Raw genomic sequence first — 22,418 nt, 5'->3', positions numbered from 1 at the left:
GGGTGTTTTTATATAGGAATTCGCCACTGGCTGGTGAAAAGAAGAGCAGATTTCTTTAATCTCTTTAATGCTGAAACACAAGTGGCACAGCTAAGACTCATTTACATTCACAAGAAAAGCATCTTACAATGGTGACTAAATTCAATGCAAGCGATTGAGAGTTAAGAGCCTTGCACAGGGGACCAACAGTGAGACTGGAACTTGCAACCGTCTGATTACTAGTCCACTACCTTATCCGGTGAGCTACTTTTTAATGGATGGTTTTTAATGACATTTACCAATCTAAAAAAAAGCCAAATGTACATGTCCTTCTTAAAACACCATCATCATGCTGTATTGAAATATACAGATGCTGTTAAAATAAATATAAAACCTGTTTTACTAGTAATGGCACACAGACACACGTAAACCCACATAAACACGAATGCAAGCGGTAAAATGATCCCAAAGGATAATGACATCACCGTGAGGACTCTGGAACTAGCAATGATGGCATCACCCACTACGACAGGAGGGCAAAGCTAGAGGATAATATAACAGAGATCATTTTTCAGGCATAAATGTTGGCTAAAATAATATATTATCATATTAATTTTGGTCATATAAATCAATTAAATAAACAAACAAGTAGATTTTTGCAGCTAATTCATTGATGGAAATTGAAATAAATAAACCATATTTGTTATAGTCTTATGTCTCAACAATATTTAGTTTGCTGTATTTAAAGCCATAATTTTAGCTTTCATAAATTTTACTGATTTTCTAAAGTGGTATAGCCCATAGTGAGCACTTTATCTAGAAGTGACAGGCATCAGACACAGCACACAAATATCACTACTCTGTCTGCTCTTATAAAGACTGAAGATGTCAAAGATTGAATCTTTCCATGTCATCCCTCTAGATTATTCAAATTCACACCACGTAGTCTCATTGGGTCAGGCACCAGCAGTGAAAGATGAGACAGAGCTTTCTCACTGATACATCCTTACTGATGGTTTTACTCTGCAATACTGATGAGTACAGCCATGCATTTTAATTTAAAGCTGAAAGCTGATGGATGTTTTTGGCCAAAGTAGTCCTATAAAAATATGCAACACTGTCAGTTAAATAGGAAAGAATTCACCCTTCGAAACCCCAGCCCCCTGTATACATTCACTTAGTACCTGGTTCTCAAAGGAACAAAACTCATTAAAATGCCAAAGTAGGACATTACTAAAAAAAGAGCTGACCTAAAGTATGAGATTACTCAGCATTATATACATTATGTCAGACTCAGATAACGTCAGTGTTTATTATTCTACCAGTAGAAATACACTTAGGAAATGGTATGTATAAAAATAACCTCTGCTTTTTAACAGGAGCATAATGTTAATACATGAACATTTGCCTGCCAAAAACCCCTTGATGTTCTATAATCTGTAAGATAAAAGGAAAACTTTTTGGAAGACGTATGTCCCCGTTACAACTGGCATAAAGCGAACAGAGCATTCTGCAATAAGGGCAATTTACCTACAGTCAAAAATAGGGATGTAATGATACACTCTACCCACGATGTGATGCGATTCACAATACGATTTTTTTCTAGATTTTTTAAACAAAATTAAATTAAAGACAAATTATGACAAAGTTTCCTTTTATTATTTCTCTTAAAAAATAAAATAAAATACTGTATTTGTGCTTACCTTTTATTTATCTAAATAATGAAAGCCCTATTATTTGAGGTAATACAAATAAAGAAAGTATCCTCACATAAATACATTTGGCTGGAAAATTCCGAACCTGCCAACCCTGTAGTGACGTCAACCAGGCGAGGTGAATAGCGCCAGTGCCCTCTGCTGTTTAAAGTGAATATCGATTCATTATACATGTAAACCGATTTGGATTGTTACACATGTGAATCGATTTTTAACTTTCTTGTGGTGCATTGTTACATCCCTAGCCAAAAATAATGGAGGTAATATGATAGTGTGGGGATGTTTTGCTGCTTTAGGTCCTTCTGACTTGCCATAACTGACAGAACCATGAACACACACACGTTTAAATTCCTGATTATATCTAACTGCAAATATAAGACATAATTATCCACCTCTGACTGTCTCTCTTTCTTTCTCTATGCTTCAGAGAGCTAATTGATGAAAGACGCCATGCCAGTGCTCTCGGCAGGAACAGGTAAGCTCACGTAGTCATTTAAATTAAATCAGCATGGATGCAAAAGATCATGGTTAAAATTCTGTACACTTTATTTATAAATACACACATAGAAAAACACACTAAATAATTAGTGCTTGTGTATTTTGTGAAGGGTTGCATGAGACGCTGGCCCTGCTGACCTCTCAGCTGCGTCCAGATGCCAACCACAAGGAGGACATGGTGTTCCTCAGAGATGTGTTCAGTGAAAGGAGTCTCAGCTGTCTCATGAAGGTATGTGCGTTTAACACATAATACTTTTAATACTCTGGGCTGTACACAGGATCAATTCTGGTCATGTTTGAGGGAGAACCTCCCTACTAAAGGAGTATGTTCACACAGTTAAAGTGCATGATGAACCGCTGTTTGATTGCAGCTCAAATGTTGTCTAATATGCAAAAAAAATCCATTACACAAGACCTAACCAATACACAAAATGCTAAATGCACAAAATATTTTACCAAAACACAAACTACTGACCAGACAAAACATACACTACTAACCAGACAAAACATACACTACTAACCAGACAAAACATACACTACTGACCAGACAAAACATGCACTACTAACCAGACAAAACATACACTACTAACCAGACAAAACATGCACTAACCAGACAAAACATACACTACTAACCAGACAAAACATACACTACTGACCAGACAAAACATGCACTTATGACCCGACAAAACATACACTACTAACCAGACAAAACATACACTACTAACCAGACAAAACATGCACTACTAACCAGACAAAACATACACTACTAACCAGACAAAACATACACTACTAACCAGACAAAACATACACTACTAACCAGACAAAACATGCACTACTAACCAGACAAAACATACACTACTAACCAGACAAAATATACACTACTAACCAGACAAAACATACACTACTGACCAGACAAAACATGCACTACTAACCAGACAAAACATGCACTACTAACCAGACAAAACATGCACTACTAACCAGACAAAACATGCACTACTAACCAGACAAAACATACACTACTAACCAGACAAAACACAAACTACTGACCAGACAAAACATACACTACTGACCAGACAAAACACACACTAACCAGACAAAACACAGCTACTAACCAGACAAAACATACACTACTGACCAGACAAAACATACACTACTAACCAGACAAAACATACACTACTAACCAGACAAAACATACACCACTAACCAGACAAAACACAAACTACTGACCAGACAAAACACACACTACTGACCAGACAAAACATACACTACTAACCAGACAAAACATACACTAACCAGACAAAACACACACTACTGACCAGACAAAACACAACAAACATACACTACTAACCAGACAAAACATACACTATTAACCAGACAAAACACAGCTACTAACCAGACAAAACATACACTACCAACCAGACAAAACACAGCTACTAACCAGACAAAACATGCACTACTAACCAGACAAAACACAGCTACTGACCAGCTATAACACACACTACTAACCAGACAAAACACAACTACTGACCAGACAAAACAAACAGCAAGTTCAGGAAAACAAACTGCAGCCAATTTATTAGTAGTAAAACAATATATTTCTTCCAGCCCTTCTAATTGGTTTGCTCATTACCAAGCAGTGCTGATTGGCTGGGAGAGACGTCTGTGCAGCCAATAAGGACAAATCTGGAGCCTCAGAGTTGATAGAGAGATAAAAACAAACGAAGAGCCACAAGTGACTGTAAGTGTTAGAGTGTAACGTACTGATAATGTTACACACCATTAAACTAAGATGTGTGTGTGTGTGTGTGTGTGTGTGTGTGTGTGTGTGTTGCAGATTCATGAAAAGCTGCGTCAGTACGAGTGCCAGAGCCCCATTCCAGTGCTCCACAGCGCCTCCTCTCTGGCTGAAGACGTAAGTACATCTACAACACACTTTAGTCACTGTAGATTGCTGGTGCTCTATCTACAGGTCAGCTTCTCACCAGTGATCACAGATCAGGGGAGTCAGGGAATCATACTGGCTTGTTTTATTGACCAATAGCTGAGTTGCTAAAGCTCTACTGGTTGCTTTCACCTTTATGTGTGTATATGAGAACGAGAGGGATTAAAGTAATCTATTCTGATCGTTTTCTGCTTGGCAGGTTGCTGAGGAGCTGCAGAGCGGCCCCATGAGTGTTGAGGAGAAAGAACTGCTTCACCTACTGATGTCACCTCATTTACAGGTACACACACACACACACACACACACACAGTTTCTTGATTAAAAAAGAATGCATCTTTCTCCTGAGCCTGTGCCGATTTCTCATACAGTGCTGTCTGAGGGCTCGAAGGTCATGCACAATTTAACAGTGGTTTCCAGCCTTGCCTTACATAAACTGAGATTTCTTAGTATTCCCTTAATCTTTTTACAATGTTATGTACGGTAGATAGTGAAAATCTTAAGATATTTGCAATGTAAATGTGATAAATGTTCTTCTTGAGCTAACTGACAGAGTTTGTCACAAACTGATGAGCTCCTGTTCATCTTTGCTTGCAAAGACTGACACTTTGGTGGATCCTCATTCTATTATCAATCACCAAATCTTCACATGTAACCAGTTCACTTGCTTGTTGGCATCAAATAGAAAATGTATTTATAGTTACAAAATACAATCTATTTTTTAAGTCAAAGGATCATAAAAATCCGTTCTTTGTACTTTGGTCAGTTAAATGAAGGTTAAAGAGAAAGAACAAATTACAGTTTCTTGTTTTAATTGCATTTCACTAGTGACTACTTTTAGAAAGTACCTTGTGCATTATGTGTTCTTTTCTGGACACTGTACGCATGTTAAAATGATCTTTGTGCTTCACTGCTGTCTAAAAGGAAGCAACTTATACACAGTGTTTAATCTCTCTGGTTTATTGTTCTATTCTGTTCTGTTTAGTTCTGTTTGTTAGTCGAAGGTGAACTGGAACTCATCTATTTCTTCCTCTTTTGTCTTTTTAAAGGCACTGTTGTCTGTTCATGACACGGTGGCTCAGAAAAACTTTGACCCCGTGCTGCCTCCACTTCCTGACGACTTTGATGACGAGCTGGATGAAGAGTCGGTCAAGATCGTCCGTCTGGTCAAGAACAGAGAGCCTCTGGTAAGACAGAAGCAAGGGAGTACAGTTCAAATCATTTTACATTTACATTTAAGTGCAAACAACTGAAGGTTAACGCCTTGCTCAGATGCCCAACATTGGCACCTTGTATCTTAATCACTGAGCTATAACTGCCCACATGCTTTTCAGCTGCTTTGTGGAGTCCATGATGTCAAGTATCTTAACAATATTCCCAGATTTTAAAGGACAAATAGCTCTTTAAAATGTTTAGATAAAAAATATTTAAATTAATCTAATTTGCCATAAAGGACATTCTTCTTAATTTTGACCCATCTTTATCAAATGTGTTAAATCAAATTTAATTAATGTTTTTTAATCTATCTGCCACTGTTTCTATATCTGTATTTTGGTCTGATTTATAATGTATGCGTGCGTCCTCCTTATAGGGGGCCACCATCCGGCGTGATGAGGCTACAGGAGCCGTCATTGTAGCACGAGTTATGAGGGGAGGAGCTGCGGACAGAAGTGGTGAGTAAAACTACAATCAAAACTTATGTTTATGTCACCAGTTTTAAAATGCTTCTGGAAGTTTTTCCACACCAAATTCATCAAACTATGTATTTATGGATCTAACTTTGTGAACAAGGCCATAATTATTCTTTCTTAATTGTAATCTGGAGTGATAAGGCCAGTAAAGCTGATTAATAATGAACAAAGTTTACATCTACCGTATTATCTTTGCATATTGTATCTCACAATTATCAGCTGTCCCAAAGCATAGATTGTAAGGATGAAATATGTTGTCATGAAATAAGAGAGACGCCGTTGGACCCCAATAATGATTTATTTGAGAATTGTATCGGCAACTGAATCACTTGCTGTGATTGATTATGTAAATATGACCTTACATGAACTGCTGATTTTTGTGTAACACTAACTGCTATCTTTAAACTTTACTTGAACACCAATTGATAACATGTGCTCAATAATTACACCGCCACCCTTTATGTAGCCTCACTAAGTCATAAAGTTTATAGCTTGTCTTAAAAATAGCTCTTATTATTGCACAGCATGTGATAACGATCAATATCCTTCTGCAGGTCTGGTGCATGTGGGTGATGAACTGAGAGAAGTCAACGGCATTTCCATAATGCACAAACGACCTGATGAGATCAGCCAGCTACTGGTATTACACCCATCGTCATCATCATCATCATCATCATCATCGTCATCATTATTGTTTAGTTAAGCCTGGGAACAGCTCCAGAGCTGTTTTCTTTCAGATCCAAAAGCAATATACTGCTCCCAGTGCCAGTGTAATGCTTATTTGATTGGACATAAGGCAGGTTTTTCCTTTTCTTACCAAATTTCTGTTTTTATTGTCTGAAATTAATACAACTGGCCTCACATGAGTAAAGCATTCTGGAAAAAGCTGCTAGCATATTGGTGTTTTTAATGCATTTGTACAATTGTGTTTACACACTTTTGGCCATATAATACAATGTTAATGCTTTATAGGTCCAGGGAACTGGGTTCAGTTCATTCCCTAGTTATATTTTTAGTAGATTTTGGCATGTGCCTATGTATATATTCACCCGGTATTCCTCCCACCACAATCAATTAGCCACTTTTATTTCTCTATGCATAAGTGTGTATGAATGAGTGTGTAATGCTCTGTGGTGCCAGGATGTATTCCTGCCTCGCACCCAGTGTCTGTGGACCCACTTAAATTAAAAATTACTGTATTAAAAAGTACTGTAAATACTTGTATTATGTATTATGACAGGACTAAAGTTATTGCCTGCATTTGTTTCAGTCGCAGTCTCAAGGCTCGATTACTCTCAAGATCATCCCAGCTATTAAAGAAGACGACAAGCTAAAGGAAAGCAAGGTGAGTAACACCTTACACCTTACCTGAATGCTAATTGCTATCTATAAACTTTACTTGAACACCAACTGATAACATGTGCTCGCTAATTACACCTCCACCCTTTATGTAACCTCGCTAAGTCATAAAGTTTATAGCCTGTTTTGAAAATATAACTTACAGATGGCAAAGCAAACTGGTTATTGCACAGCGTGTGATAATAATTGATATCTTTGTTCAGGTCTGGTGCATGTGGGTGATGAACTGAGAGAAGACACCAATAACCAATTATACTTCATAATTTTAAATCATTAATAGAGACAGTTCCTTCACTGACTTCTTTTGCAGGTCTACATGCGAGCTCTGTTTGATTACGTCCCTTTGGAGGACAAGGCAACACCCTGTCAGGAGGCCGGGTTACCATTTAAGTGTGGGGACATCCTGCAAGTGGTGAGTCAGGACGATAGCACCTGGTGGCAGGCAAAAAGAGTCGGGGACAGTAACCTGCGCGCCGGACTCGTCCCGTCCAAACAGTTCCAGGAGAGGTAGGAGACAAAATTAACTGTAATTCTGATTAATGATGGACTATAAATAAGCTTTTGATATATTCATCTCCCCACGTTTGCTTGTAGGCGGTTGGCTTATAGACTTAAAATGGGAACTCTGCAGAGCCCCAAATCACCCAAACAACCCGCCTGTGAGTACCCACTTCTTTTTTTATACGTTCATAAAGCTTAGAATGCTATACAAACCTCTGCAGCATTTGTTCTACTTAGAATGCACAAATTATGTTTTCTGCATGGTTAGTTCAGAATATAGAAATGACCTGTGGGCAGCTCACACATTCAGGGTTGCCAGTTTTTCCCTTATTGTGTGCTTTACAGTTGGTGCTTCTAAAGTGTACAGGTCTATTAAAATTCATCGTTCCAGTACCATGTTTATATCATCTATAGCAGAACCACAGTGTAACTTACCTTTTTCTTTTAATACGGCTTACGCAAGATGACCAGGGATGTGAAAAAGGTAGGTACACTGCACACACATAAACACACACACACACACCTTTATACAATACACACATGCACACACACACACATGTACATACACAGTTCATTATAAAATTAGAAGATTAGGACATTAGAGCAGTCGTAACTTAATACCTCTTAAATACCACTGATCTTAGTCAACATGAACACACATTTAAAAGTACTATTGAGAGAAATATGCATTTTTTAAACAGGGCTAGTGGAAAGGTGGCTCGATAATTCATGAAGCTTGCCAGATTGTAGCCAGTTAACAATAGTTAATAATAATAATAGTGCTAAACATTGAAAAACATAGAATTTGCACAGTATAAGTACAATTCCCAGTTTCAAAATTCTGTATGTGAGCAAAATTATTCCAGGGACAGACCATACACAAGCACAAACTCTCTGTAACAAACACTAGCAAACACAAAACACAGCATGCTTCTTTCTAAAAAGCTTGTTGAGAAGGTTTGTAGTGTACTGATATGCCATACATACTTTGTAGTACAGTAGTATGGGTATTAGAAGACAAATGGTGTAAGTTGTTAACACAAATAAAGTGAATACGATTAGTCTTAGTGTAGTCTGTGTGTAATCAGCAATCAGTCATTCCTACCAAATGTCCATTTACTCATCATTCCAAACATCATTTACTCATTTACACTGTTAATGTTCTACAGTTGAACCTACAGTGTTGGTCAGTAAGCCTGGTATTCATCCTGGCTTTATTATCCTGAAAGAGACCACTCTGATCAGGATACAAACGTAATTAGGATGAAGTAAATGATTAGTCAGAATAACTTCAGTGATTCTTCCCTTTTTGAGATCAGGTGCACCCAGAAAAATGTAGAAATGGATCATTTATAAATGTTATAACTATATAAATGCAAATATCAACTTTAAAATGACCTCATCAGTATAAACCTAATAATGTTGACTTGTGCTTGTGCCTGCTGCATAAACATAAATAGTAAATCATGTGTATGAATGTATGTTTGGTGCCCTGCCTGTCGCTCCAGTGCCTGTCGATATCCCTTAGTACCCTGCTTTTCCTTCCCAATCTTTTCCCTTTCTCTTCCTGGGCTCATCCCCTCTTTCCCTGCTTGCTCCCTACAGAGGACTGTGACTGTGAGGGCTATTTCAATGGACACTACATAGGTGAGAACCTGCATGTCTTCCTCTCGCACACACACACACACACACACACACACACACACACACACACACACACACACACACACACACACACACACACACACACACACATCATAATGATGTAAACAAGTCATAATGCCACAAAAACTATCTTATCAGTATTGTTATATGTTAACACCTGTGTTATTGCTATATATTTTGTAAACAGATCAATATATAACTTAATTAATAACTTATAATACATAATCTCTGATTTTGGTACTAGGACAGGACTAGGACTATGATCAGGTACTAGGACAGTACTTAAGTCGGTACAAATACTGCTCAATAGTTTAAAACATTTAATAAATTATTTTAAATGATTTAATTAGCAAATAAATAAATAAATAAAATAATGACTCAACAAGTGTCATTTTATCAATGAGTAAATAAATACATTGAAATACATAAACTTATTCACTGATTAATTATTTAATTATGAATATAAAATGAATGAATGGCAGGCATGACTGGATGGATGGATGAATGAATGTCAATGGAAGTCAATAGCAATCACTTAAAAAAACACATTTGGCTTCTGTACTTCATCATTTTCATGGTAAATTATGTTTAATTCAAATGTTGACATTAAATATCCATAGAAAGCAGCAATAAAGAAATACAGAAATAGAATTTATATTGATGATCAGGCAGACAGCATCCAAAATTCTGACATTTACTTGCAAATATAACATTAGCTTTTGTACTTGTAATTTTTCTCCAGGTTCACTATTAAATCATACATTTTTCCTTTTCCTGTGTAAGCCTTTTCCATCTACTGTCAGCACCTTCTGATTTTAAAACGTGATGTCTGGAAACTGAGAGGAAAACCCTTGTGATATTTCAGTCAGTTTAATCATTATTAAAAGTCACAACAGACTGCAGCTCTTGGGAGTACTGATCTGTATTAATATTCATGAATATGTCAGGTTGATGGTCTGAAACCTTATTGAGGCACCTCCTTTCCCTCCTTTCCAAATCTTCCATTGTCCTTTCTCTGTCCTGCTGCCCCTTTCTGCTTCTATTGTCCACTGATCTGGCCCTTACCCCCTGCCTTCTGACCCCTCACTGTCAAGGCTGTTGTTTCACTGACACCCGCACGATTGGCTGCTCCTTCACTCCCTGCTTCAAGTCTGAAACGGATAACATATGCCATGAAAACACCCTGTTCTTTACAACTGACCTGGGTTTATAGTCACACTTCGTTTTTGGAATCTGCTGAAATGGCTTTCCTGGATTAAAAACTACTAATTGGGAGACCATTTGTTATTAATTTAATATAAAAAAATAAGTTAACCCTCATGTTCTGTTCACTGCTGAATAGTGGATGTCCTGGTGACTGTTTACACTTTCCAGTTAGAGCTTCCAGTTGATTAGGTGCAGCTTTCTTGTAGCTAAACTCCAAGGTATGCCCACCATACGTGCCATATAGGTGCTCTTCATAGGTACATCATAGACCAGCTGTTGTTTATCTTTCTTGAGCTAGTATCTACCATAAACCAATAAAAACTAATAGAATCATTACATATATTGGGTGGGGTGCCAATCATCCCCATAATGACACTGCCACGATAGTGTGATGCTGTTGTGAGTGTATAATGTTCAGCACTTTTGCTGGAATTTTAGACGCATCTACCTTGTCAAGTGCAGCTTGTAAAGCTTGTACTGATTAAGACCACAGGTCATTTTTCCCCTCACACAGATAAGCCCACTTTAATAATTAATTAGTGCCGGTTTCTGACTACAGGTCTTGATATTTTTAGAGGCTCGATACATTTCCATGTTCCTGTTCAGTTGTACTTCCAAAAGGACAAGTGTTTTCCATTTGTCTTGTAAGTCCTCATGAGACTCTATGGATCAGCAAGAACCTTTGCCTCAATGACGTTCCTAAAGGGACCTCATTTGCCTAATGTAAGGACAGCCCTAGAACTTTCTCCCTGATTACTTTTCCCATGAGGCCACTTTCTTCATGGGATTGGACTGGTGTTATATAAAGAGATTTTCCCAACTACGATGCATAAATATCTGGATGGATGGACTTTACTGGCTGCAATTGAGGATGTCACTTATTCCAAAACCTACAAATGGCTCTTTCTGCATGTAGTTGGTGTCTATGGTACAATGACAAATCCTGTATTACAAAGACTATATGCACATCTTATTTGCATCCACATTATAAGCTACATATACAATTTTTATTGAGAAAAAAACGGGTGATTTATGCTTTAATGATTCATCAAAATTTTCACAAATTGATGTTTTTAAAGACAAAGTTTGTGGAACATTGTGCCTTGACCTTAACCTCATTGAACAGCTTTGGGATAAACTGGAATACTGACTGTGAGTCAGGCCTTACTATTAGACATAACTGTCTGACCTCACATATTTTAGGGGGCACTCCATAATAAAACTTGTGGTTGGATGTCCACATACTTTTTGCCATACAGCTTGTGAGGAATTTTCGGATTACCCTCTGTTATCAGGTGCTAGTTTGTACAAACATTAAGGACTGATTACATTTGGATGGTGCGTCTCCAGAATGTATGAAGCTTTTTTCTCTTTTAGAATAAATGACCACATTTCGGGGGGATAGGTGGGGATGGATCTGAACAGAACATTAGGGTTGATGCTGGGAAAACAACGAGTTGGTAGTTCTGGATGTAAAACTACATTAAGAAGAGAGAAGTGACCCAGGATTGGCAGTTGAAGGCAGAGGGTGGATTGTACACAAGTATTTAATGGTCTAATACGCGTTGTAGTCTCTCCTAAGTGTAAAGATGTGGCGCCCTCCTGTGGCCAAGTGTTTTCCTGGGACTTTTATTCAGGTACTGTTCCCAGTTTATACAACTCAGGTGTCTCACTATCCCTTAAACAAAGCCACACATCCACTCAGTTATTGCAGACAAATTAGATCGAGTTTGATAGAGCAACAGTGTATAAAATATTGTAACATGATTGTGTCTGTTATTACATAATTACATGTTATAGAATGCTTTTTTTTTTACAATAAAAGAGTGCATGCACTTGTGTATATCTTAAACCAAGTCTGTTTATCCTGCTGTAACAAAAACACAATCTGAATCTAAAATTAAAGGCATTATTTTACTACTTAAGGTTATAAAGTGATGTTTACAATCAGCTGCATGAAAACCAGTTTCTTGTAATAGTCTGTAATAATATCAGAAACTGGTTTAAAAACTTAATGTGTAATTTTGTATAATGTATACTTTTGATCTTCTGCTCTTAGCTGGTCTGAGAAGGAGTTTTCGTTTAAGCCGTAAGGATCGCCGAGGCTCTTCAGGAGAGGCCAGTGCATCTGACCCCGGCGATTCAGAGTTCGTCACCTACGAGGAGGTGACACGATACCAACAACGACCCCATGAGAGGCCTCGGCTTGTGGTGCTCATCGGTAAAACAACAAATCACAATTATCAGTTTAACAGAGAGTTAGGGAATCACCTCTTTTCTGGTACCTGCACAAAGTACACACTACACAAAGATTGTGTAGTTGGAAAACAGTCGGAAGCTCTGAATCCACTATCATAACCTGCTCTTAGTACATCATTTATTAAAAAAAACAACACAGTATTTTATTTACGATTTAAATATGTATTGTTTAAAACAGAGGGAGTAGCTTGGTCATCCATTCATGCTGGAGCTCTCAGTAGGAATCTGCAGTTGGTCGATTTTAACATGTGGCCAGCAGCTATACATTTTGAAGGAGGCATAAATCATCTCTACTTAGACCAACAAGTGTCCAGTGCAACCTGACACATTCATTCATTCTTTCACTGTGCGTTTTACTACTGCATTATCCTGGTCAGGGCTGCGTTGGGTCTGATTCATTGGGCAAAAGGCAGGAAGCACCCCAGATAGGTCACCAGTCCATCACAGGTCGCGCAGTACAGTTTACCCAACAAGCTAATAAAAGGAATAAATGAAAATATGCTTTAGAACATGTGTAATTATAGTAGTGCAAGTGAAACGTGTAAGCAGCAACGTTTAATTTTATTTGTATTTGAAATCTTGGTTAAAACTGTCCCAGTTGCTGCAGTCACATCTGATGCTTGTGCAGCATTTTCATTTTAAGCTGACAATGGCCCCGAATTTGAGTTCTGCTCCATTTCCTGCGTGAGAAATATTCTCATTAGGGTTGAATCATGCCTGTGTACTGGCTGCCAGATTCAGACAGGTTTACTGGCATCAGCGTGAGCCGGCGCTGGGACATCCAGTCATTCGTTTACTGAGTCAGCACACCGCTGGCAGCATTTATAAGATCAAGTATGTGCTCTAAACTCACAGTCATTTTATTATTGTCAATCATTAGTGCTTGTTGCTCAAAGAGCAACACCTTCTTAATCTTAATCTCACATTTTACTCTGTGAGAACCTAACACATTGTGACTCGGTTGAAGCCTTGCAGTTTTTACACAAAAATATACCTGGGGCTGTGCAGTGGCAAATTCCAAAGACACACTTTAAATGGCAGCACGGTGGATAGCACTGTCGCCTCACAGTCCTGGGTTCGATCCCCAGGTGGGGCGGTCCGGGTCCTTTAAATCCTAATAAACGTTAAAATCCTAATAAACAAACAAACACACTGCAAATACTTTAAAGACGAGAAGCAACTTGCTCATGTTCAGGTGTCCACACACTTTTGGCTATATCGTGTTTCATATCAAGTATACTATTATTTAGGGCTGGGCGATATATCGAGATTTTATAAAATATCGATATATTTTCATACGCGATATAAGATAAGACAATATCGTCTATATCGATATAAATGTTGCATTCCAATTAGATCCGACAGTTTGTCTTTCTCTTCTCCCAGTTAGTCTCTGCGCATGTTCACCTGCCCCGCCCCTCTCCCTCACTGAACACAACTCGCCCCTCCCTCCCCACCGCCAATCCTTTCTGCCCTCAGAACACATTTCTGTAAGTAAAACTCCCATGATAGCATGGAGACGGTGGAGGAGCTGCTTAGTAAAAAGAATAATAATGGTTTAATTATTTGGAGATGGTTCGGATTCAAAGTGTCAGATGAGCAGCAGAATAATGTATTCTATAGAGAATGCCGAAAACAAGTCCAGACAAAAGGTTCCAGCTCCGTGTACCTTTGGTCATTTGTTTTTCACTTCAAATCCCAAAGTTGAGAAACAAGAAAACGAGTCGTTATTCGTTTCAAAAACCAATATTGGAAAACGGAAATACATACAAGCGCATGCACACGCTGACATGCATGTATTTACTTCATGTTTAAACAGTGTAAATCAAGCACAAGTGTTATAAACAGTAATAATAACGTAACGGTGCGTCTCCTGTTGTTCTGACTCTTGTGTTTGAATATGTGATGTGCATGTATAGATATTTGCTATATCTGTAAAAAACATTATGGGGAGTGATTTCTGTACTGGACGTTGTACGTGGTCGTGTTAGTTTATACTGGATGATCGCCCGACGTCCGAGACTCATTTATTTATTTATCTTCTATTATAGTATTTCTTGTTCTTGGCCAATAAACAACCAAAAATTAATAAAATTGCATGAACTAACTCTGCAGTAAACAAGGAGCAAACAGCAATTAAACAACAAATAAAGCTGTTAAATAATAATAAAGTGCATGAAGCAGAACGCTGATTAAAATGCATGAAATGTTGTAATAGTTACACAGTAACATTAACAATTAGTTCTGCCTGTATTACAGAACTGAGTTCTATACAGTAAAAAAATAAGAATGTAAATGTTGTGGCGACATATATATAATAATGTATAAAGTCCAAACATGTGAGGGGGGTTTAACGAGAACACTATATTTAATGTCACACAAGCTCAGTGCAAAACAACAGAAGAACACGAGCACAGACGGAAACGATAAATTCCGACACCTTCTCTACACACTCGCTCCATTGGGGGAACGGGTGGGGGGGAACGTTGGGGGAACGGGTGGGGGGGAACGTTCGTCGGGGAACGTTGGGGGAACGTTTGTGAAGGAACGTTGGGGGAACGTTCGGGGGGAACGTTGGCGGAACGTTCAGGGGTAACGTTGGGGAAACGTTCGTGGGGGAACATTAAGGGAACGTTCGTGAAGGAACGTTGAGGGAACGTTTGGGGAACGTTGGGGGGGGGAACGTTGGGGGAACGTTTGTGAAGGAACGTTGGGGGAACGTTCGGGGGGAAACGTTGGGGGAACGTTCGTGAAGGAACGTTGGGGGAACGTTCGTGAAGGAACGTTGGGGGAACGTTCGGGGGGAACGTTGGGGGAACATTCGTGAAGGAACGTTGAAGGAACGTTTGTGTGGAAACGTTGGGGGAATGTTTGTGGGGGAACGTTTGGGGGGGAACGTTGAGGGAACGTTCGAGGGGAACGTTTGGGGGGAACGTTGAAAGAACGTGAGGGGGGAATGTGAGGGGGGAACGTTGAGGGAACGTTTGGGTAGATTGTTGGGAATGGTTGGGTGGATCGTTGAGAAAATGTTTGGGTTTTCAACAATTCACCCAAATGTTCCCTCAACAATTCACCCAAACGTTCCCTCAACAATTCACCCAACCATTCCCTCAACAATCCACCCAAATGTTCCCTCAACAATTCACCCAAACGTTCCCTCAACAATTCACCCAAACGTTCCCTCAACAATTCACCCAACCGTTCCCTCAACAATCCACCCAAATGTTCCCTCAACAATTCACCCAAACGTTCCCTCAACAATTCACCCAACCATTCCCTCAACAATCCACCCAAATGTTCCCTCAACAATTCACCCAAACGTTCCCTCAACAATTCACCCAAACGTTCCCTCAACAATTCACCCAACCATTCCCTCAACAATCCACCCAAATGTTCCCTCAACAATTCACCCAAACGTTCCCTCAACAATTCACCCAACCATTCCCTCAACAATCCACCCAAATGTTCCCTCAACAATTCACCCAAACGTTCTCTCAACAATCCACCCAAATGTTCCCTCAACAATTCACCCAAACGTTCCCTCAACAATCCACCCAAACGTTCCCTCAACAATTCACCCAAACGTTCCCTCAACAATTCACCCAACCATTCCCTCAACAATCCACCCAAATGTTCCCTCAACAATTCACCCAAACGTTCTCTCAACAATCCACCCAAATGTTCCCTCAACAATTCACCCAAACGTTCCCTCAACAATTCACCCAAACGTTCTCTCAACAATCCACCCAAATGTTCCCTCAACAATTCACCCAAATGTTCCCTCAACAATTCACCCAAACGTTCCCTCAACAATTCACCCAAACGTTCCCTCAACAATTCACCCAACCATTCCCTCAACAATCCACCCAAATGTTCCCTCAACAATTCACCCAAACGTTCCCTCAACAATTCACCCAAACGTTCCCTCAACAATTCACCCAAACGTTCCCTCAACAATTCACCCAAATGTTCCCTCAACAATTCACCCAAACGTTCCCTCAACAATTCACCCAAATGTTCCCTCAACAATTCACCCAACCATTCCCTCAACAATCCACCCAAATGTTCCCTCAACAATTCACCCAAACGTTCCCTCAACAATTCACCCAAACGTTCCCTCAACAATTCACCCAACCATTCCCTCAACAATCCACCCAAATGTTCCCTCAACAATTCACCCAAACGTTCTCTCAACAATCCACCCAAATGTTCCCTCAACAATTCACCCAAACGTTCCCTCAACAATTCACCCAAACGTTCTCTCAACAATCCACCCAAATGTTCCCTCAACAATTCACCCAAACGTTCTCTCAACAATCCACCCAAATGTTCCCTCAACAATTCACCCAAATGTTCCCTCAACAATTCACCCAAACGTTCCCTCAACAATTCACCCAAACGTTCCCTCAACAATTCACCCAAATGTTCCCTCAACAATTCACCCAACCATTCCCAACAATCTAGCCAAAAATTCCCTCAACTGTTGAGAAAACGTTTGGGTGGATTTTTGTGAAAACGTTTGGGTGGATTTTTGAGAAAACGTTTACATTACACGACAGGAGATACCTTAGAAACAACTTTCTTTTTCTTAGAATAGCTCTTTTTTTTTTAAGTAAAAATAGTTCTTGTGTGAAGCTTCCCCAGCATGAATTTTAATAAAAGTGCCTGTAAAAAATTTGGAACATGTAGCTTTGTCTCAGAAGTGTCTTTTTGTTATTACCTTATGGGATACAAAAATATCGAGATATATATCGTATATCGCCGTTCAGCGATATAAAAAATATCGAGATATTATTTTTGATCCATATCGCCCAGCCCTACTATTGTTCCTGCTTGTTTTCCTGTGATGACACTGACCCCTAGTGGTTGTGACTGTAAATTGCATCTACATTAGTTTTACAGTTGGCATTTTAGAGGGTTAAGGGCCTTTCTCAAGAGCCCAACAGTGGCAACCTGGCAGTGGTGGGGGGCTTTAACCAGCGACCTTTTGACTACTAGTCCAGTACCTTAACTGCTAGGCTACAACTACCCTGTATTTGAGGATTACAGACCCTCCTCAGTACACAGTACATATAGGTTATTGTGTTTTTGTGAGTTTCTTAGAGAAAAAGCTGCTGGGATTGATTTACATTCAGTTGTTTGTCTCTGCAGGTTCTCTCGGAGCACGAATTAATGAGCTGAAGCAGAAAGTCATAGCAGAAAACCCTCATCGATATGCTGTTGCTGTTCCATGTAAGTTTTCTTTTTACATTATCACACACAACCAACCACTCGAAACACACTGGAAAATACAAGTATTGTTGTACCAACATAGAAAGAACCCGGACCACTCCACAGTCCTACCCACCAGGCCACCCCTCTTCTTTGTACAGCCTTAAATGATTGGAAGCCTTAAAATAGCTCAGAGCTAGCGTCATATTTGTGTCTGCACCATCGTGGGAACTTTTAAATGATAGTTTATAGGCTATCACTGTTAGCCTGATGATTGTATAGAAAAAATGCAAAAGCCTTGAGTGAACAACTTAACTAGTAAATGTTTCTCCTTTTTTAATATTTATACAGACACAACACGTCTCAAAAAGAGCCATGAGAAAGAGGGGGTGGAGTACCATTTTGTCTCTAAGCAGGCCTTCGAAGCTGATGTTCAGAATAACAAGTAAGCTTTATGCTGTTTGCTTTAATACGCACCACAACACTTTTCTGTTACTGGGCGGGTCGCGCCAAACAAGTGAGGCATGAGGTGAAAACAAAAATGCAGTGACACCGGGTGAGTTCCAGAAAGACTCTAGTGTAGAAAACCAGATTGGAGTGAGACTGGTATCAGAACCAAAGCATCGATCATCTGCTCCTTCGTGCTCCCTCTGACAGCCAGTAATGGCAATGCAGAAGTGCATGACTCCAACATGGCTCCGACATGTTACACTTTTCTTTTCAACAAGCTTAATTTCACCTGAGCTCATACAGCTCATCTTGTAAATACTAAAGAGTAATCATTTTTACTAGTAAACCTTACAGACCTGCAGCGTGCACTAAATAAAATAGTGGTATTTAAGCAAACTACAGATCAAAAAGTTACACCGGTAACATGTAATTACCCACCTCATAAATATAATGAATACAAAGTCATTCTGTCTAATTTTATGGACAGAGAACCATCACTATTGTTTAAATGCTAGAATCTGTCATGGCATCTATCATAGGTACCAGTGACATGGGTAACTCACACATCAGTAAAGGCGTCATTAAGGCTGAGGAGCTGAATAGATGATATCTTTTTGTAGGCAAGATAATAGTCACGTTTTGCACATGTTACAACAGTGTGCTTTCATAGTAAAAGAGTGCAGGTGCTGGACTGGCCTGCCTGCAGTCCAGACATGTCTCCATCTGAAAATGTGCAGTAAATTATAAAGCGCAACAGAGACCCTGGAATGTTAAGCAGCTCAAATGAGCTTCTAAACTTTTTAAACTGAATTGAATTGCAGCCACCAACTATACAAAGTGTTTATATGTATATATAATAAATCATGTTAATTAGTTGAATCATTCCATATCATGTGTTTGTAATGTTTTTGTAAATACTGGTCAACAGAATTTGTGAATCACTGCTGTTTGTTTTATTTGTACTTTTCCTCCTCTATATTTCTTCTGGATTTGTGTTTGTATGACATTAATGCCTTTCGTACTGCTGTTTCTTTGTAGGTTTATTGAGTATGGTGAATATAAAGAGAACCTGTACGGCACCAGTATAGAGGCCATCCGCTCAGTCCAAGCCAAAAACAAGATGTGTCTGGTGGACGTGCAGCCAGAGGTAAACAGCTGCATTATGATCAGAATTTAGATCTTTCTGCTGTTTCCAACTCTATTTTTCATGCCACTTCTAAAAACCACTTGTAGAAAGACTTGCTGGTGGTGTTGGCGCATGAACAGGCTGATCGGCTTCATGGATAAGTCGTATTTATATATAGAACTAGAGGCTCATCAGTGCTTGTACTGGAAATCACAATTTCATGTCAGAAATCAACAAACTATTGAGCTGTTTTTCTGCAAACAATTACCCCCCGGTGATTCATCAGCAATCAACAGACGGCACAGCAATCAGCAAATGGAAAAAAAAATAAACTAAACTCCATGTTGTAGAAATGTAGTCTCCAATTTTAGACTTTTTTTTCCACAGCTTTTACATTGGAAAATATTTAGTTTGCTGCATAATAAAACAGTGTAATCATACACGTGACTTTACACCTGGGTTAATTTTAAAAAGAAAAAGGTTCCAGATGTATTTGTTATTTAAATGTGTCTTTAAAACATCTACACCCGCATTCTTATGTGAATAATTCCTATCTGTTCATATTTCATATCTCGAGACATGGGATTTCCTCTTTAAACAGGGTCTGTAAGGACTGGGTTCTCTTGAAACCCTGAAAAGATAATAAGTCTTTTGTTTTGCCAACACTGACATACAGACATTGTCATTTATTAACAAAACATCATCTAACCTGTGTTTACAAAGCCATTTTCATACAGAAAAATCTTGCCATGAATCCAGTTCTATTGACCAACTAGATAGATAAGTTTGGTAGCTCGGTGAGTAGCACTGTTGCCTCACAGTAAGAAGGTCCTGGGTTCGATTTCCAGGTGGAGTTTGCATGTTCTCCCCGTGTCTGTGTGGGTTTCCTTCGGGAGCTCCGGGTTCCTCCCACAGTCCGAAAATGTGTAAGTGAGGTGAACTGGAGATACTGAATTGTCCATGACTGTGTTTGATATTAAAAACTTGAACTGATGAATCTTGTGTAACCAGTAACTACCTGTCCTGTCATGAATGGAACCAAAGTGTAAAGTATAATGTTCAAATCCTAACAAACAAATAAACCTTTTTCTATCTACAGTAGATTCATTACACATAATAATAAACACCACTTTACATTTTAAGCATTTAGTTTGGACTTTTGAAGGAAAAGTTTGCTAACTTTGGCATTTGGATTTAGAGAAGAAAACCAGAAAAATAAATTATTCCTGCAAAAAGTGGCTTAATACATTATTTATTTATTTATTTATTTATTTACTGTAGGCGTTACACACTTTGCGCACTGCTGAGTTTAAGCCCTACGTGATCTTTGTAAAGCCACGGATACCCGAGAGTCGCAGGCGGCGCAGCGCATCTTCACCTGGAGGAGGAGAACACGGACGATTCACGGTGAGACTTACAGTATATTTATCTCTCTTTCTTTACTACTTAAATAAAGTTGTTAATAAAGTTATTTCTCTCTGCAACACTGTTTTTGTTTGTTTTGTTTAACAAAAGTATCAAACTTTTTTTTTTTTTACATATTTGGTGGCATCTGCTCACGTTGCAGGTGCTAAAAGTGAAGCGTATTTACAGATAAATAAACTTTGTGACTTCCTTAAGCTTTGTAAACAGAAAAAATACAAACCAAGGCAAGAATTATTTAACAAATCAGCACAAAGGTTTTGACATACGAGATGATAAGGGTGGCACGGTGGCTTGGTGGGTAGCACTGTTGCCTCACAGCAAGAAGGTCCTGGGTTCGAATCCCAGGTGGAGCGGTCCGGGTCCTTTCTGTGTGGAGTTTGCATGTTCTCCCTGTGTCTGCATCGGTTTCCTCCCACTCAGTTGTCCTCCATGACTGTGTTTGACATTAAAGACATGAATCTTGTAAGCAGTAACTACCTGTCCTGTCATGAATGTAACCAATATAAGTTTGTAAAACGTGACGTTAAAATCTTAATAAATAAATGAGATGATAAAATTTTGAAATAGTTTTTAGAGGACTGAAGTCGATGTACAGTATAGTTCATATTTGAATTTTTTTTTTTACTGTTTTATTTCTTGTTTTTCAGGAGGAGGACGTGCAGGAGATGCGTCAGTCAGCGCAGCAGATCGAGCAGCAGTACGGACACTTTGTGGATCTCGCCCTGATTAAGGAGGATTCCTCGAGTGCCTGTTCTGAACTGCGCTCTATCCTCGAGCGGCTGGAGAGAGAAATCTTTTGGGTGCCACTCGGCTGGGTCAGGAACTAACACCCTCCGTTATCAAAATGTGAACTTGATCAATTCGAGTCACTATGATGGAGAGAGATGCTGGACTTCTCTTTGCTGCTGATGTCCATCTGTGGAGGATGAGAGATGAGAAGACTGATGGACACGTCTGCAAAAACGTCAGAACTTAAAGAGATTTGACGTGTGGTTGTGAGTGTTTTTCTTGGAGAAGGGAATTAATGAAATGAATCTCTGTGCAGACTTTCCTACTTGGCTTGGGAAGATTTGAGAACTCTACCGTGTACAGATTACCTAAATGATTCATATGCACCATGGCTGCTTCCTTTAAATAGTTTATTTAAATTATGTTTTTGGATGACTGTTCATTTGTTTATTTATTAATTTAGAGCATTTATTTTCATGATGATGTATTTTCATATCATGCCATCCACTGTGTTGAACAAAATGATACTACATACACACTTATACTTACTGCTGACCTTCTAGATTACTTAGTGTAGCTTTCATACTGAATGCACCATGACAGCTAAACACCTTTACGTTTCATCTCCAAACTTTAAACTTTGAATAAAGTCTGATGTTGGCATG

At 39.0% G+C, this 22,418-nt stretch overlaps 1 protein-coding gene across 1 annotated transcript; it reads left to right on the top strand.

Moving 5' to 3' along the window:
- Nucleotides 1–2,118: 2,118 nt before the first annotated feature.
- Nucleotides 2,119–22,418, top strand: mpp3a (MAGUK p55 scaffold protein 3a). Its single transcript, XM_063018396.1, has 18 exons — nt 2,119–2,169; nt 2,303–2,421; nt 4,027–4,104; nt 4,334–4,414; nt 5,181–5,318; nt 5,723–5,804; nt 6,377–6,462; nt 7,093–7,167; nt 7,492–7,688; nt 7,776–7,840; nt 8,146–8,166; nt 9,288–9,329; nt 12,613–12,774; nt 17,964–18,044; nt 18,375–18,468; nt 19,512–19,620; nt 20,881–21,006; nt 21,672–22,418. The coding sequence occupies exons 1-18, from the start codon at nt 2,133–2,135 to the stop codon at nt 21,849–21,851; spliced, it is 1,773 nt and encodes a 590-aa protein (XP_062874466.1). The 5' UTR covers nt 2,119–2,132; the 3' UTR covers nt 21,852–22,418.

The sequence above is a fragment of the Trichomycterus rosablanca genome, chromosome 22, assembly GCF_030014385.1.
Source record: "Trichomycterus rosablanca isolate fTriRos1 chromosome 22, fTriRos1.hap1, whole genome shotgun sequence".
Taxonomy (NCBI): domain Eukaryota; kingdom Metazoa; phylum Chordata; class Actinopteri; order Siluriformes; family Trichomycteridae; genus Trichomycterus; species Trichomycterus rosablanca.
The sequence above is the reverse complement of the archived record's forward strand: the minus strand, read 5'-3'. Positions and strand labels throughout refer to the sequence as shown.